Raw genomic sequence first — 18305 nt, 5'->3', positions numbered from 1 at the left:
TGTGACCACAGCTGGACCCAGCGTTCCAGTGAGGCTGAGCCTGCCCTGCTGTGCCTCAGTTACCCTGGAAACAGTCTGATTCCTGCTCAGCATCCACTCTCCTGGCCAGGGGGAGCAGCTCCATGGAGCGGGGCCTCAGGGAAACTGAGGCACAGCAGAGTGGAGGGAAGCTCCAGCCCTGGAGAAACGCTGTGCCTTGGGAACACCAAGCTGGGAGGTGCTCCAAACCCGAGGGAGCAGGGCTGGCACCTCTGGGGTGGCCAGAGAGCCTGCTGTCCTCTCAGCCATCCCATCCCATCCCATCCCATCCCATCCCATCCCATCCCATCCCATTGTACCACATCGTACCCCACTGTATCCCACTGTATCCCATTGTATCTCATTGTATTCCATTGTATCCCACACCACCCATCCATTCCCAATCCCATTCATGCCAATCCCATCCCCTTCCATCCATTCTATGTATCCCGCTGTATCCCATTGTATCGCATTGTATCCCATCCATTCCCAATCCCATTCCACCCATTCTATGCATACCACATATCCCATCCCATCCCACCCCTTCCCATCATCCCATCCCATCCCACCCCTTCCCATCATCCCATCCCATCCCATCCCATCCCATCCCATCCCATCCCAAATAAATAAATCCCTGTCCCACCCAAGGCAGATCCCTGAGTCCCAGCTCAGCCCTGCAGGAATTTCTCACCCCCAGGGACATCGGCCCACAAACCAACAGCCCCATAAAGAAAATTTGGATTAATCCAGGACCTCAACCAGGCATCCCCTTGGAGATTCCCAGCAGAAGCCACTGAGAGGTGGAGAATTAATTAAAATGGAGGAAAAATCCCTAAAAACCCCACCAAAAAAAGGGGAGTATCTCAGGGCTGAAACCTGGGGGATGTTGGTGGGTTTAGGGATTAAATGTAGGGAAATGTGGGTTTAAACCTGGCAGATCTTGGGCCTGGGTCTGAGGAAAATTGGACTTAAATTTAAGAGGTTTGGGGCTTAAATTTGGGGAATCATTGGCTGAGATCTGGGGGAGCTGGGGCTTAATTTTGGGATCTAAGATTTAGGGCAGTTTGTGCTATAATCTGGGTTTAGGGTTTGGATTTGGGATCTTGATTTTAGATCTGGTGGATTTGGAGTTTAAATTTTGGGGGTTTTGTGCTTTAATTTGGGAAATCTTCGGTTTAACTTTCAGGGATTTTGTCCTTATATTTGGGGGAATTGGGGCTTAAATTTGGGGGGTTTAGAGCTTAAATATGGGGGATCTTGGGCTCAAATTTGGGAATCTTAGGTTTAAATTTGGGAGATTTTGTCCTTATATTTGGAGAATTTAGGAATTAAATTTGGAGGATTTGGGGTTTAAATATGAGGGATTTTGGGTTCAAATTTGGAAATCTTGGGTTTAACTTTGGGGGATTTTGTCCTTATATTTGAGGGATTTGGGGCTTAGATTTGGGGGATCTTGGGTTCAAATTTGGGAATCTTGGGTTTAACTTTGGGGCACTGCACAGCCAGAGGGAATAAGATGGGAAACCAGGAGAGATGTGGGGAGCCTGACTCCCTAAATCACAAATTCCTGGAATGAGACACAGACAAAGGCTGGGGCTGGATGTGGGAGGGGACTGGGCAGGGAAAAGAGAAGGAATGGGACAATGTACTCCAAAAATTTGCCAATCCCAGCAGGACGGGGCAGGATGGATGCCGGAGGAGATGCCCCAGCAGCCCTCGGTGGACACGGATTAAGCCGCAGGCAATTTCCATGCTAATTGTCCCGTTCTGTTCTTTATCCTGACATCTGGGAGAAGCCAGAGGTATTTTCCCCAAATCTCAACCGATGCCTCAAAGACACCGTTAGTATAATCCGATAGAGGAGAGGAAAAAAATGAATATATAATATACATATATATATATATATATATACAAAAAAATCCAATTTACTGACTTATTTAGCGCCACTTTCCGTAATCAATTCTCCCAGGGAAGAGCCCTGATTAAAGCCAAGCGCATCGCTATGGAAACCGGCATTCCCTCCTCCCACGGCCCGCGGGCTGCGAAGGAGAAGCTGGGCTGAGGAAATCTGCCTGGTAACAACCCCGTTAATGAGCCGGGGAGCAAAAATAATCCCTGCGAGCGCTGGCGCCGCCAAAGGAGCAGCCGGCGGCAGCCGGTGGGGAGGCGAAACGGCTCCCAAAATATTGATTTTTTTTTTTTTTTCTGGGATTGTTTTGGAGGAGGAGGGGACGCTCCCACATCCTGGAGGGATAAGCGGACATCTGGAGGTGGTTCCCGTGTGCGCCCACCCAGCCCGGCGGGTGTGGGTGTTTCTTCCAGCGTTTATCCAATTTTTTAGCTGTAAAACCCCGGATCAAACCACGCAGGTCTGAGGGATTCGCCTGCCCGGCGAGGTGGGAGCTGCCGGCATAAAGGGGATTTATGGGATGGCCCCAAATGGATTTATGGGAAACCCAAATGGATTTATGGAGTTTCCCTCTCCTCGGGGTAATTTCACAACCCACGGGCACCCGCGGCTCCAGGAGAGGGGCACCATCCCCACTGCCCGCTCCCATCCTGGGCTAAAATCTTGGGGGGTTGGGGCTGGAATTTGGGGATCTTGATCTTGGATTTTTGTGCTTAAATTTGGGAGAGTTTGGGCTTACACTCGGGGCTTAAGTACGGGAGATTTTGGCCTTAAATATGAGAAACCTTTAGTTTAAATTTGGGGGATTTGTATTTTAAATATGGGCAAATTGGGGCTTAAATTTGGGAGAGTTTGGGCTTAAATATGGGAAACCTTTGGTTTAAATCTGGAAGATTTATATTCTGAATATGAGGAAATTGGGGATTAAGTATGGAAGACTTTGGGCTTAAATATGGGAAACCTTTGATTTAAATTTGGAGCATTTGAACACGGGGGATCTTGGGCTTAAATATGGGAGCAACCCCCACCATGGGTGAGAATTTCTTGGAGAATTGGAGATTTATTTTTAATTTTCCTTTGAATAATGGGACCTGGAAGGTTTGGGGTCTCCTCCTGGCTGATGAGCACCCTGTAAGGGGAAGGTGCTGGGATAGAAATTCCCATGGGCTGTAAGGAAATGATGGGGGGTGGGAGAGGTGAGTGGTAGGGGAGAGGCTGGGATGTTCCCTGAGCCCTCAAGGAGCTTTTTGGAGTGCAAAAGTCTGCCCAGGACATCTCAGTATCCACTGAGGAATTCAATAACAATCCCATCAACATTCTTCCTGAAACCCCCATCCCTGTCACTGCTCCCAGGGGTGAGGGTGGAGCCCTGCCCAGGGCAGAGGGACTGTGCTCCAGGCAGGATCCCACCAGAGATCCCACCATTCCCACCACCCCTGCACCTGCATCCCAGGGCTTTCCAAACTGCAGGGGCTGGAGAGGCACCCAAAGGGAAGCACCGTCCTAATAAATCCGGAATGTTCGGAGTGACTCCTTCAGTGAAGGAGCCAGCGGGGCTGATCCCAATGATCCCTTTGCTGTTGACTCCAACAATCCCTCTGCTGTTGATCCAATGATCCCTTTGCTTTGATCCCAATGATCCTTCTGCTGTGGATCCCACAATCCCTCTGCTGTGGATCCCAATGATGCCTTCACTGTGGATGCCCTCACTGTGGATCCCAGGATCCCTTCACTGTGGATCCAACAATCCCTCTGCCGTGGGATTGCCCACAGCACAATCTCTGTGCTGTGGATCCTGGGATCCCTGCGCTGTGGATCCCAATGATCCCTTCACTGTGGATGCCAATGATCCCTCTGCTATGGATACCACAATCCCTTCACTGTAGATCCCAGGATCCTGTGCCGTGGATCCCACAATCCCTGTGCCATGGATCCCAGGATCCCTGTGCTGTGGATCCCACAATCCCTGTGCCGTGGATCCCACAATCCCTGTGCCATGGATCCCAGGATCCCTGTGCCTTGGATCCCACAATCCCTGTGCCCTGGATCCCAGGATCCCTGTGCCATGGATCCCACAGTCCCTTCACTGTGGATCCCAGGATCCCTGTGCCATGGGTCCCACAATCCCTGTGCCATGGATCCCAGGATCCCTGTGCCTTGGATCCCAAAATCCCTGTGCCCTGGATCCCAGGATCCCTGTGCCATGGGTCCCACAATCCCTGTGCCATGGATCCCAGGATCCCTGTGCCTTGGATCCCAAAATCCCTGTGCCATGGATCCCACGATCCCTGTGCCATGGATCCCAGGATCCCTGTGCCATGGATCCCAGGATCCCTGTGCCCTGGATCCCAGATCCCTGTGCCATGGATCCCACGATCCCTGTGCCATGGATCCCAGGATCCCTGTGCCGCGGCCCCCGGCTCCTCATTAACCGCCGCCATCGGCGGATCAGGAGCTCATTAGAGACTCCTCAAACAGCCGTAAAAATTGCTTTTATTAATTGCTTCACCCTCCCTCCATCCCCACCCCTGCGGGAGGGGTTTGGGATGGGATTTCCCAGCCCCTTTCTTGGGTGGGGGTCGTGGATGAGCAGCTCCGGGGCTGGATCCATCCCGAGCCCGCCTCCCACTCCAATCCATCCCAGAAGGACAAGATGTGACACCGGGATGTCGTGACAGGTGACACCCCGAGCCAGCAGGGATGTGAGCCCATCCCCTGGCATCAGGGCCGGCCCCATAATGGGGATTTTCCCCCAGAATTGGTTTTCCTGCTGGCACAGCTTTGCCAGCTGGGTGATGGGTGCTGGCACCCCATCACGGCAGGGATGAGTTTTTCCATGTGAAAATATTTAGGGAAACCCCACCCCAGCAGCACCGAGGCCTGGGCCCCGCTAATGAGGGTGTGTTAATTGCCAGCCCTCGCCCCATGTACAATTCAAGGCCTTTGTTAGGGCCGGGTTTGCTTTGTCTGGGGAGTGCCCCCCACCCACCCGCGGCACCCTGAGCCACACAGCTCTTTCTGGGGGAGGGGCTGCATTCACAATAATTAGGGCCTGGGGCTGCTGGGAGGTGGGGTCGGCATCCCCCTCATGGAGGAGGGGATGGGGCAGGGGGACATGGGGACAGCCCAGAGCACCATTTCCCATGAAAGGAGCCACAGGGGGACCCCAAAAGGTGGTGGCAGCATCAGTCCAGTGTCCAGGCTGTGGGTGCTGCTCGGCTGGGACTTGCCCCCACATTTTGAGGTGGAAATCCTCATTCGTGCTGTGGGTGCACCCAAAGGTTTGGGGTTGGGGCCTGTGGGTGCCAAAGTTAGGGACAGCACCCATGTCCTGGATGGATGATGGGGAGGAACTGCACCAATGGGGCATTAACCAGCCCCAAATGGGTGAGGGTGTCCCTAAATACAGCTCCTGACACCACTGAGCTGTAGACACCCCACAGTCACCCCAAATTCCCCAGATACCTCAGCTCTGGTGGTGCTGGACCAGGATCAGCCCCAGGATCAGCCCCAGGACCAGCAGCCTGGAATCCATGTGGGATGCAGCCCTGGGAGGATGGGAATGGGACAGGGATATCCTCACCCCCAGAGGGACTGAGGGACCTGCACCTCTCCACAGGCCACCACCCCACAGCTGCTGAGCTTTGAGGGGGGAAAAGATCTAAAAAATAGAAATAAAACTTTTAATAAGCCATCCCCCGTGGGTGTTTCCTGGTCACAGCAGCACCAGGCTGTGCTGCTAAATGGAATCCCTGGGGGAGCCAGTGAATCCAAGACACGAGGCAAATTCCCAGGAGGGAACAAAACAGGGAATAAAACACAGCCCTGAAATTCCCATCACCCCAGTCCCTGCCCCCTGTCCCTCCCAGGGGGATGGGGAGACATCCTGGGTGTCCCCAGGTGAGCACAGGCAGCGGCAGGGCTGGGAGCTGGGGGGGACTGAGGCACAGCCAGGGTGGGCACAGGGACCCCCAGCCCCGGGGACTCCCATGCCCGGTCCCATCCCCACGGCATCGTCCCCGGGATGTCCCCACCCAAGGCTGCCAGCGGCACCCACGGCCCCAGTGCTGCCCATCACCCACTCAATGGCCACGGGATGCCACCTCCCACCCACAGGTGCCACCTCCAGTGTCACCCCCAGCCCTGGGCTCCCTCAGACCCCCCCAGCAGCTCGGTGGCCACGCCAGCGGTCCCCACACAACCATGGGGACTCAGTGCCAGCCCTGTGCCACCCATGCCCATCCAGGGCCCTGCCTGTGCCCCCAGCCCCGGTGCCAGCCCTGTGCCACCCATGCCCATCCAGGGCTCTGGCTGTGCCCCCAGCCCCGGTGCCAGCCCTGTGCCACCCATGCCCATCCAGGGCTCTGGCTGTGCCCCCAGCCCCGGTGCCAGGGCTGCAGACAAGGCCAGGGAAGGACAGACCCACCCCAGAGCCCCAGCAGCTGCCAGGGGGCATTGGGAAGCGCCGGTGACGGGCTGGAAGCGGCAGCAGAGGAGGGGACAGCAGGGGACACGAGCTGAGGGGGTCCCGCAGGCACAGATGGAGATGCCAGCTGTCCCCAGGGTGGGTGACAGGGACAGGGCTGGCTCCTGAGCCAAAGCAGGGCAGGCAAGAGCAGAGCAAACACAAATCCGAGCCTGCAAAGGTTTGTGCAAAGCTGCCGACCCCGGGCCCGGCTGCTGCACCCACGGGCTGGGGGGATCTGGGTCCTTTCCCGGGGGTGGGGACACAAATCGGGGCGGGGGGACCCAGCGGGACCCCACAGCCACGGCTGTGACCACTCCTGAGATCCACTGGGGTGCAGAGGAGGGGGACAGAGCCCAGGAGGGTGGGACAAGGACTCTCAGTGCGCCACTTGCAGGCAGTGCCCGAGCACCACCATTAATCCGAGCCGTGCCTGCATGGAATTAGAGCACGGGCAGGGCTTCCCTGGGGGGCACAGGAGCTCCAGCGCTCCAAGAACCGTCCAGTCCCACTCTGAGCATCACCCAGAGCACCCTTCATCATCCCAAGGACCCACTGCTCGTGCTCTCAGCACCCTCCATGTTCACCCCAACCACCTCGAGCACCCTCCACTCCCCGAGCACTCTCCACTCTGATCCCAAACATCCTCCACTCTGCACTCCCACCCCAAGATCACTCCATTCCCACCCCAAGCACCTCAAGCACCCTGAGCACCCCTGATTCCCACCTGAGCATCCTCCCCATGACCCAGCACCCTCCACTCCCACACTCCCACCCCAGGCACCCTCAGTTCCCACCCTGAGCTTCCTCCCCTGCCCTGCCCTGGGACATTTCCCACTCCGGGTTTGTACCTGGGAGTCCCTGTGGGGTGGCACGAGTGTGGCACCATTCCAGTGACATTCCCACAGCTCCCTGCAGCCCCAATTCCCAAACTGGGACAGTCACTGAGGCCACCCCCAGTGGCCCTTTGGTATCCCCAGTCCCATCCACCGAAGGTTCCACATTTTCCTGCCCCAGCACGATGCCAGGGGAGGCAAATCCGCCCTGCTCGGGCTCCTCTCGGCTCCCGGTGACCCATTCCCGGGGATCTCGGACACACCTCCCTGCTGGGAAAGGGCCTCACCATCGATCTGGCCGTGGGAAGAGACCACAGTGCCCCAGGGTGCTAATTAGCCCCAGTCAAGGTAATTAGCCTGCGAGCCGAGCGGCGGGGCAGCCCCCGAGTGAGCGTGGCTGTGTCCCCTGCGTGTGACAGCACAGCTGTGACCCGGTGTGGGCAGGGAGGGTGACAGGACACAGCCAGCACCGGCGGCTTTGCAGTGTCATTGTCACCGCCAGCCCCTGGGTACCCCAGGAGCTCCCCCAGCACCCCCAGGGCACCGGTGCCCTTTGCCAGGACAGAGCCAGGAGGCGGCACCAGGGTGAGAGAAATCCCCTCTGGGAGGTTCCCAGCCCAGCTCAGCTCAGCTCAGGGGTCCCTCTGCTCACACCGGGGCACCCCAAACCCCCCCGTCCCCTCCTGCATCCCTCCCTCCCTCCCTACTGCTCCTGCTTCCCAAACCCTGGAGCTGCCGGGATGTGCTGCGCCCCAGCTCCCTGCAGCTGCCAGGGGCTGATCCCTGAGGGGGAGCAGGAATGAGCACCCCGAAGCAGGTCCTACGATGTTGGGGAAGATGAAACAGGAAAGCCTTATAAATGTGATTGCCTGGAAAAAGATTTTGAGAATATGGACACTCTAAGTGAGATTGAAATGAAAGCAAGCTTTGAGATCCCTCAGTTACTGAACAACTGGAAAACAACGGCATGGCCAGCTGAAGGTGATCCCCTTTGGATCAAACAACACCCTCTGCTTGCAGACAGGCCCAAGGCTCAGAGCAGACCCTGCTGGCTTGGCAGAAGGGCCCAAAGAGGAGTTTTTAGGGTTTAAAATGTAACCCAGTGTGGGAATGTAATGATTCTTATAGGCTGTATGGAAATGCTGTAGGATTTGTATCTTGGACTAGATTGGTTAGTGAGAATCAGAATATTCAGCACAGAAGAAGATTTATGGTATTGTAACGGGAACCTTGCTCTCTTACGCTTTTGCTCTCTCACGCTCTCACCCTCTCTCCCCCTCTCCTCTCTCAGCCTGCTCTGAGCTGTGGCTGGCAGCTCCCAGCAGGGCCCTGCACCCAGGCCCTTTGCAATAAACCACAAGTTCCCAGCCCTGGCTGCAGAGATCTCTGCTCTCTGTCCATCCCTGACCATCCTACCCCCCGACGCTCCTACACTACAGCACCTCTCATCCTCCACACCCATTAAATAATTAAACAATGTAACCCCCATTAAACAATGTAACCTCACAGGGACAGAGGGGTCGCATCCTGTCCCGCTGCTCCCAAGCACCACCTGGGCCATCATTTTTTCCTCCCCAAAATCTCCTTCTACTGCTGATGAGACCCAAAGGAGGGGGAATTTCCCCCAAGCACATGGGAGCTGTTATTAATCTTATTAAAAACCTCTTGGGGTTTAAGATTAATGTCCTGGTTAAACACAGCCTGGGCCGCTCTCTGCCCACTTTGCATTCCCACTTTTCCAGCCTGTTACATCCTAATTTTGGAAATTGAAATAAATAGCTGCTTTCAAATGGGGGGAAGGGAAAAATCAGTGCCAAGGGGGCCATTCTGAGCTGCTCCAAGCATCCCCCAGGATTTGGGATGAAGTGATCACAGTGAGAGACCCTGTGTCCAGTTGTGCATTTTGGGGACCATTTTGGTTCATCTTGGGTGCAGCCCTGGCTGGGCTCTGGTGCTGCCCAAGGTGGATCCATGGAGGAGATCCTTTTAATAAATCCCTGCTCTATTCTTTAGCTCTGTCTGGTCTCTGTCCTAGGGCAGCCTTCCCAAGGCATTGCATCCATCAGAGCCTTGGGCAGGGAGAGCATTCCACGAATAAAAAACACCACGAGGAGTCCATGAGGTGTTCCTGGATCCTCCAGCAGTGAATTCCCAAACAAACCCAACCTCTGCTGGAATAACAACCCAGGGTGCTCAGCACCCCCAGTGCTGCCACTGTGACCAGTGTGGGGATGTCCCTGTTGTCCTTCCAAGCACGGCCCAAGCCAAAGGCAGCAGGGAAAGGCCAACACACCCAGAGTTCATTTCTGGCTGTGGTTAATCACCTTCAGGGCTGAAAAAACCCTTTTCTTCCTAAAACCCACTCACTTTGCCTCATTTCTCCTGCATTAAGGGCTGTTGGGACTGGGAATCTCTTCCACGTCCCCATCTTGGTTGGATATTAGGAAGAAGTTTTTCATGGAAAGGGTGATAAAGTTCTGGAATGTTCTGCCTCGGGGAGGTGGTGGAGTCCCCATCCCTGGGGGTGTTTAACAAAGCCTGGATGTGGCACTGGGTGCCAGGGTTTAGTTGAGGTGTTGGGGCTGGGCTGGACTCGATGGACTTGAAGGTCTCTTCCAACCCAGTGATTCTGGGAATTCTGGGAATTTTGAGAATCATCAAGGTGGGATGGTTTAAAACTAAATGAGGATGGATTCAGGTGGAATACTGGGAACTGGGAATTGTTCCCTGGCAGGGTGGGCAGGGGCTGGGCTGGAATTGCCAGAGCAGCTGTGGCTGCCCCTGGAGCCCTGGCAGTGCCCAAGGCCAGGCTGGAGCACCTGGCACAGTGGGAGGTGTCCCTGCCATGGCAGGGGTGGCACTGGGTGGGGTTTAAGGTCTCAAACCATTCCAGGGTTCTGTGATCTTCCCCCAGAGCAGCCACAGACCCTGAGCCTCTCCAGAGGCTCTTTGGCCACATCTCCCATCCCGGGGTTCCTCTCCCCAGCCCCCTCCCGATGGATTGGCAATGGATTTTGGGATGGGACACGCCCCTGCCCCTTGGGCTGCCCAGGATGCACCTCCAGCGGGACTCTCCCGTGCCAGGCTCTGCTCACCCCCATCCCCTCATCCCACACCTTTTCTCCAGTGATGATTTCATCCCTTCTCTTCTTTCTGCCTAGTCCTGAAATGAGCACCATTGATTTTTCATAGTGCTAATTTTTTTCCTAACAGAAGCCACCTGGGATGAAATCAAATTCCTTATCAGCATCCAGACCATTGCTGGGGCAGCTCAGCCCCTTCCAGCAGCCAAACCTGGGAGCTCAAGGAGAAACAAGAGCCAGGTTTGGCTGGGCAAGGCACATTTCCCAGCTCTCCATGAGCACATCTGCTCCAGGCTCTTCTGCTCACATCAACCTTTCCTTCCCAGGCTCTGACAGTTCCACTGTCGGGCCAGGCTGGTTTCAGCCTCATCCTCTTTATTTTCTCTACAACCCAGCCCCCTGAGACATTTATTTTCCAGCCCCCCTCGCTCCCAGCTCTGTTAAGAACCGCCATGAATGATTTAGGGAGTTCTTCAGGCGGCCTCGTTAATCCTCTTGGGTGCACATTAGCCGGTCCTGCAAATTTAGACGTACGGCACTTTAATCGCGGTTTTAATTGCGAGCTGTGAGGCTGTGCCTTCCCAAACACACGTCAATAAACCTTTACAGCCCTGCCTGGAATGTGGCTGTGCCGGAGGATGCTCACCCACACGGAGCTCTGGGCCGGCTGATGCCTCTGCACGGCCACACACAGGGCGCTCACCCGGGGACGTGACGGGCTGCGCTGGGGTTTTTCAGGCTTTTAAAACACATTTCCCACCTTGGGGCCGGCTCTGGATCCTCTAGATCCCCGGAGCATCCTGATCCCTCCATGGCAGCACCCGTGGCCCCACAGAGGCGCGGGTATCAGCACCCCCATCACCCCCATCACCCCACGGAGAGGGGATGTGGCGCTGCGAGGGGGCTCGGGGGACTGAGGGGCTCCCCTCGCCACCCCCGCGCTCCTGCCAGCCCCCCATTGCCATGGCAACCATGCAAATGGGAAAGCTTTCCATAATCATTAGGGAGCGGAGCGGAGCAGTACAAACAGCGGCGGCAGTAGATTACAAGCCCATTATGAACAGTCGCACCTTCTGAGCGCTGGTAATTACACCTAATTGTGCATTTAATTGTGTAATTGAAAACCTCCAGCCCGAGTTCAGCCGGGGCTCCTTTCCCCCTTCCCGGGCGGGGGGATGCGGCCGGGGCCGCCCCAGCCCCGCGGTGCCCGGGCCATCCCCGGCCGAGGACAAAAGACGCCGGCAGACGGGGGACGAGGGTGGTTCCCACCGGCCGTGGCCAAACCAGGGAAATCAGAGCAGGAAGGGAGGATGGAATGGGACAGGAGGGCCACGGAGCCCCCAGGGGTGCAGAGGGACGCGCTGTGGCACAGGGATGACACCCAGGGATGAAGGATCATCCTCTCCCTCCACCCATCCCTCGCTAAGCGAACTCTGGATCCTTCCCCAGCCTTGGGTCACCTCCCAGCGGCTCCCGGTGCCGCCGAACCCCGCGGCTCGGGGAGAGGCTGGGATGGACCCGCGGCCCCCGCAGGGAGCGGGGATGGCAGCGCCGCTCTGGCGTGGCACTGAATGGCACGGCATGGCACGGCATGGCACGGCACGGCATGGCACGGCACGGCATGGCACGGCATGGCACGGCATGGCATAGCACGGCACAGTATGGCATGGCATGGCAAGGCACGGCATGGCACGGCACGGCATGGCACTGCATGGCTTGGCACGGCACTGCACGGCACGGCACGGCATGGCACGGCATGGCATGGCCCTGCACGGCATGGCACGGCACGGCATGGCATGGCATGGCATGGCATGGCATGGCACGGCATGGCACTGCACGGCACGGCACGGCACGGCAAGGCACGGCATGGCATGGCCCTGCACGGCATGGCCCTGCACGGCATGGCACGGCACGGCCCCGCACCGCACCCCGCCAGCCTGGCAGGCTCCGGCAGGCGGGAGGTGCCGAGCCAGCTCTGCTTTTCCAGCCAATTAAAGGAGAAGGAGAGAAACAAAGAAGGAAACGGGAGCTCGGCTGGAAGCGGGCTCCGGCAGGCGGGGGGGGCACGGAGCGTCCCTGTCCCCGGCCCGCTGCGGGGCTGAGCACGGAGGGCGCGGTGGGGTCGCCGGTCTGGGATGGAGAAGGAGCTCCAGGAAAACCATCCCGAGCCAGAGCCTGAGCATGGCCATGGACACGGAGCGGGGCGGCCAAGGGACACGGGACAGCAGCTGGACAGAGCTGGCCTGACAGCTGCCAGCAGTGCGTGTCCCCATATCCTGGTGTCCTGATGTCCCAATATCCTGGTGTCCTGATATCCCAATATCCCGATATCCCCATATCCCAATGTCCCAATGTCCTGATATCCCAATATCCCGATATCCCCATATCCCAATATCCTGATGTCCTGATATCCTGATATCCCAGTGTCCTGATACACCAATATCCCAATATCCCAATATCCCGATGTCCCGATATCCCAATGTCCTGATATCCCGATATCCCAGTGTCCTGATACACCAATATCCCGATACCTCAATGTCCCTCCCAATATCCCGATATCCCAATGTCCCAATATCCCAATATCCCGATGTCCCGATATCCCAATGTCCCAATGTCCCAATATCCCAATATCCCGATATCCCAATGTCCCAATATCCCAATGTCCCGATATCCCGCACCATGTCACCAGGGCTGGCCCAGCCCAGCAGCACAGCTGTCCCCACCCCTGCAGGCTGCCGAGGAACAAATGCTGAGGCTCCCACACCCCCTGCCCGAGCAGGGCAGCGCCACGCCGGGTCCCTGCCCCCATCCCACCCCTCAGCATTCCCATTTCCCACAGAGAGGGCGAATCCCACACACGCGGGGCACAGAGAGGGGTTGGTGTCTCCCAGCTGCTGGGAAAACCAGCAAAACCCCGGGGTTTGGGTTTGATCCCACCTCATTATCACGAACATCTGCAGGTGGCCCCTCCCGAGGCGGGGCACGGCCGCTGGGGGTTTGGCAAGAGGGTTTTTTCAGGGAAAACCCATAAATGGCAAAATGTGGCACGTGCTGCTTGTCCCCAGGACTGGGGTCAGCCAGCACTCACAGCACGGCCTCACCGGGGGGAAGGAGCCTGGGGGGTGTTTGAGTGCTCCAAAGCAGCTCCTGTGGTGTCACGGCCCCAAAAGCAGCTTCCCAACCTGGCTCAGGGGCGGGCTGGAGCGGGCAGGGCTGGGCAGGGCCCCTCTGGATCAGGGACCTTGCGCCCAGTGGGTGCCAGCTGCACCTGGGGACATCCAGAGCATCCCCGGGACCGGGGGACAAGGGAGCAGGTCATGGATCTTGGGGAACCAGCTGGGTGTGAAAGGTGCCCATGAGGGGACACTGGCACACAGGGAGCCTTGGGAAGGTGCCCAAGGGGTGACAGTGGCACACAGGGAGCCATGGGAAGGTGGCAGTGAGGTGACAGTGGCACACAGGGAGCCATGGGAAGGTGCCCAAGGGGTGACAGTGGCACACAGAGAGCCATGGGAAGGTGGCAGTATGGTGACAGTGGCACACAGGGAGCCATGGGAAGGTGCCCACGAGGGGACAGTGGCACACAGGGAGCCATGGGAAGGTGGCAGTGAGGGCACAGTGGCACACAGAGAGCCATGGGAAGGTGCCCAAGGGGTGACAGTGGCACACAGAGAGCCATGGGAAGGTGCCCAAGGAGTGACAGTGGCACACAGAGAGCCATGGGAAGGTGGCAGTGAGGTGACAGTGGCACACAGGGAGCCATGGGAAGGTGCCCAAGGGGTGACAGTGGCACACAGAGAGCCATGGGAAGGTGGCAGTGAGGTGACAGTGGCACACAGGGAGCCATGGGAAGGTGGCAGTGAGGTGACAGTGGCACACAGGGAGCCATGGGAAGGTGCCCAAGGGGTGACAGTGGCACACAGGGAGCCATGGGAAGGTGGCAGTGAGGTGACAGTGGCACACAGGGAGCCATGGGAAGGTGGCAGTGAGGTGACAGTGGCACACAGGGAGCCATGGGAAGGTGTCCGTGAGGGGACAGTGGCACACAGGGAGCCATGGGAAGGTGCCTGGGCTGGGCAGGGAGGACCAGCCAGAAATGGTGGCATCACCACAGGACGTCACCACGCTGCTGTTGAAGGGACAGCAGGGCCCAGGCTGGCCAGGGGGGCTCAGCTGAGCCGTGCCCTCCCTGGGCAGCCCCACACACACCAGTGTGACCCCAGCCCCCTGACTGGGCACACTGGGGGCACAGCTGTCCCCACCTGCAGGACAGAGGGCCCAGGGCCAGCTGGGTGGGGGGACACGAGCCTGCCATGCCATCCCCATGTCGGGTGGAGCAGAGGAGGGGAGCAGGGATGGGGTCAGGGGTCATCCCCCCTCCCTGAGGCTCCTTCCCAAACCTCAGCTCTGCCTGGTCCAGGTGCTGGGTCACCTCAGGGTGGCCTTGGTCACCCCAGGGGACACCTGGGTGGCACTGCCACCTCCAGTCCCCTGGGGCTGGCCCAGCACAGGGCCATGGGTGGGCACCCAGACCCCTCAGCCCGGGGTGAGGAGCTGAGGGTTGGGGGGATCTCCCCATGGAGGGGGGTGGAAGCTGCTGCCTCCAAATCCAGGAAGGAGCTCTGGAGAGCATCCCAAAGGATGAGCTGGTTCAGGGTGAGCCTGGAGTGGGAAGGGGAAGGTCCCTGGTAAGGGATTGGAGCCTTTGGGGACGCCAACAGCACCAGGACACACGGGGACAAGGTGGAGGGGACAGCCTGACCCGAATTAGCGGCACAAAGTTGCTCTGGGTGTGAGCAGGAGCTGCTCTCCCAGCCCAGGAGCTCGCACCTATTCAGCCTTCCCTGATTAAAACCTCTCTGATTTGGGATATCTCGGGGAGTAATCAGCACCAAACCTGCCTGGGAGCTGAGCAGTGAAAAGGAACGTGACCAACAGCCGGGAAACTCCTGCACACCTGGAAAAGCCCCGCTGGATTTATCCTGGATCAGGTGAGTGTGAAACGCCAAGCGAGACTCCACAGCCCAAAGCGAGGGGACAGCTGGGGACACGGAGGCCGTGGGGGGACTCCAGCCTGGGGATGATCCCACTCTGCTGCCCAGGGCTGAGCCCCGGCTTCAAACCTTCCCCATCGCCCCTCGTGTGCCCCATCCGAACGCGGGGACCCCTCCCCACCCGCTGCCTTCTGGAGGATGAAGGATGAGCAAGAGCCGGGAAGAAAGTGCCTGTCAGCAGGATGCCACCATCATCTCCAGAGGGCTCTGAGCCCGTTTCCATCGCCGCGTCCATCCATCCATCAGCCCCGTCCCCGGGGACAGCACGAGCTGACCCCACAGATTTCAGCAGTCCCTCCCTGCTCTCCTCGCCCGGCACGGCGGCGGGGGCAGGTAGGAGGCTGCTGATTCTCCATTAACGCACCACCCTGCCGGGATAATTAATCGCAACCTCGCTGGTTTGAGCAGAACCCCCCCGGATCCCCCCCGCGCTCCCTTCGCCGGCTCCTCGGGCACAGCCTGATGAAGATTGATTCGCGGGCGGCGGCAAGCGCGGCACGGAATTGTCACGAAACCCTACAAATGAAACCCCACAACCCCGTGAAAATCAACCCTCTCCTCTCTCCCTGCCGCCACAGCCCGGTGCCCCCACCGCGGGCAGGTGGGTCCCGCTCAGGAGCAGCGGAGTTTCCAAAGTGCTGCCGGCGGCTCCAAGTTTCCCTCTCGCCCCGACTCAGGGGACCAGCACCCCGAGACGCATCCGTGGAGTCACCAGAATGGGAAACCGCGGGCGGGAGTGAACTCGGAGGGGAGAGATTGCAGTTGGGAACAAAGCTCACACCTGCTGGAGACGCAACCTCGGCACTGACAGCGCAGGGAAGGGGTCCCCATCCACCTCCCCGGCCAGCGCCGGCTTGAGGCAGGAGATGAGGGCGGCATTGCCTGTCTTTCAGATCAGCATTTTCTCTTTTCTGTAGGTTTTTTTCGGGTGATGGTGAAGCATCCCCGAGCTGGTCCCAACACAAGGTCACCGCCGAGGCGGCGTGGGGAGCGCTGACAGGCAGCATCTCGCACAAAGCAGCCCCGGCATGCCGATGAGCCTTACCAGCTGCAGGCAGCAGAATCCCACCAGCGTGCATCGCCCGTTGCATCTCCCCATGGCTCCCCAGCCGGATCCTCGGGGCTCCCTCACCGTGGCCTCGCTCCGCCGCCGCGCTCCAGCTCCTCACCAGCCGCCCCTTGGCCACCCGGGCAGCGTCACGGGGGCTCCAGCACCATGTCCCGCTCAGCCAGCCCCGCCGGCTCAGCACAGCGGCGGGCTGGGCTCGGCGTGGGGCATCGCCCCCTTCTCCCTCCGCCCCCCGCCCCGCTACAGCCCGCTCGGGCGGCGCGGGGGCCGCGGGGCCGCGCAGCCCTGGCCGCCCATGCCCGGCGCGGCGCGGAGCCGTGCGCTCTCCGCTATTGTCTCCCGCACAGCCGCGCTCCGCGCCCCGGGCGGGCGGGGCCGGGCGGCGCGGCCGGAACAAGGCGGGACGCGGCAGGCGGCGGGGCGCGGCGGGCGGCGCGGCCGGGCGGGGCGGGGGCGGGCGGGCACGCGGCGCCGCGCCGAGCCCTTGGCGGCCTCCGGGGGCGCGGGCAGCGCGGCCCCTCCGCCGCACCGCGGGCCCCGCCTGGCCTCATCCTTATCCTTAATCATCAGCGTTTGTCTTTTCAATCGCAGATTTTTGTTATTATTCTTTTTTTTCGCCTCCGGAGCCCGGTGCGGCTGGGTGAGACCCTGGGGAAGGGCTGAGAGATGCTCCCCCCGTATCCCCCCCGTATCCCTCCCGCATCCCCCGGCCCTGCGGCCCTTGGGCGGCGCCTGGACCCGCAGCACGGGGACCCCGCCGCCTCCGCCGGGGTGGCCATGCCCGCGCAGCAGCTGCGCTTGCGGGAGGACAGATGGCCGAGCCCGGCGGGAGCGCCCCGCATCCCCCCGCAGAGCCCCGCTCCGCAGAGCCCCGCTCGGCACACGCGGCTGGGGCCAGCGGCGAGTGCCTGGGCAGGGAGGTGGGTGCAGACAGGCCTGATACGGCCCCTCACCGCCACCCACCCGCTCGCCTTTGTTCTGTTTTCACAGCACACCTTCGGGGACATCGCAGAGCGCGAGGAATCCCCGGGATGCTGCTTCCCCAGCGCTTTAGAAACCTCTGGCTGAAATGGTGCCTGGCAGAAGCACTTGGAAACAGTTTGTTGCTTTTAATTTCCATGATTTCTTAATCCTCAGCGCCGAAGGAAGCATCTCCTAAACCCGCCCCACACAGCCTTAGGTGTCAGAGCATCCACACGGCATCCGGGGGATGAAGCTGCATTTGTGTGTGTGGTCCAAACCCACCCAAGCTTGCCAGGGCTCATCCCTGTGCGCTGCTGGCACCAGCCTGCAGCACCTCCCACACCTGGAGCTTCTCCTTCATCCTCCACGACGGGGATTTCTGTCCCCCCGGGGCTGTTCCGTGTTCCCGGGGGCGTTTGGGGAGGCTGAGGCTGAAGGAGGGGGCTTTGCAGGAAACGCTTGGCTTTTGTGCATTCAGACACACTCAGGGCAAAGATGCAGCGGGCTCCTCGAGGGATGCTCTGAACCGGGCTCCTGGGAGCAGGAGCAGACTCAGACCTGGTTTATTCCCCCCTGGCCTGGCTCAGTGACCTCCACCAGCCCTGGGTATTCCCACACCTCCCTGCAGGCTGCCAGGATCCCAGATGTGGAGCTGGGACACCCCCACCGTGGCTGGGCCATCCCTCCCAGCTCTCCTGGCTCTGGGGTCCCCAGGTTTCCCCTGGGACAGGTCCCATCACCTTCATCCTGCTCTGTCCCGGGCTCCTGGCACAGCCACAGCTCCAGGATTCAGCTTTGGGCTCCTCTGGGGTTAAACACAGCAGAAATTTGGAGCAGAGGGGTTGGGATCCCCTCACAGGTCAAAAAATGATAAGGACCAAAGCACCCCACAGCATCTCCTTGGGCGG

General features: G+C 59.3%; 1 protein-coding gene across 1 annotated transcript in view; it reads right to left on the bottom strand.

Moving 5' to 3' along the window:
* NKAIN1 (sodium/potassium transporting ATPase interacting 1) overlaps window positions 1-16695 on the bottom strand; it is a 38255-nt gene extending 21560 nt beyond the window's left edge. The window contains exon 1 of the mRNA XM_030964570.1: window positions 16411-16695. Within this exon, the coding sequence (XP_030820430.1) occupies window positions 16411-16464 (54 nt within the window). The 5' untranslated portion in view covers window positions 16465-16695. The remainder of the gene's footprint in view (window positions 1-16410) is intronic.
* Window positions 16696-18305: the final 1610 nt, after the last annotated feature.

This window comes from Camarhynchus parvulus, chromosome 23 (genome assembly GCF_901933205.1).
Source record: "Camarhynchus parvulus chromosome 23, STF_HiC, whole genome shotgun sequence".
In the NCBI taxonomy this organism is placed as follows: Eukaryota; Metazoa; Chordata; class Aves; order Passeriformes; family Thraupidae; genus Camarhynchus; species Camarhynchus parvulus.
The sequence above is the reverse complement of the archived record's forward strand: the minus strand, read 5'-3'. Positions and strand labels throughout refer to the sequence as shown.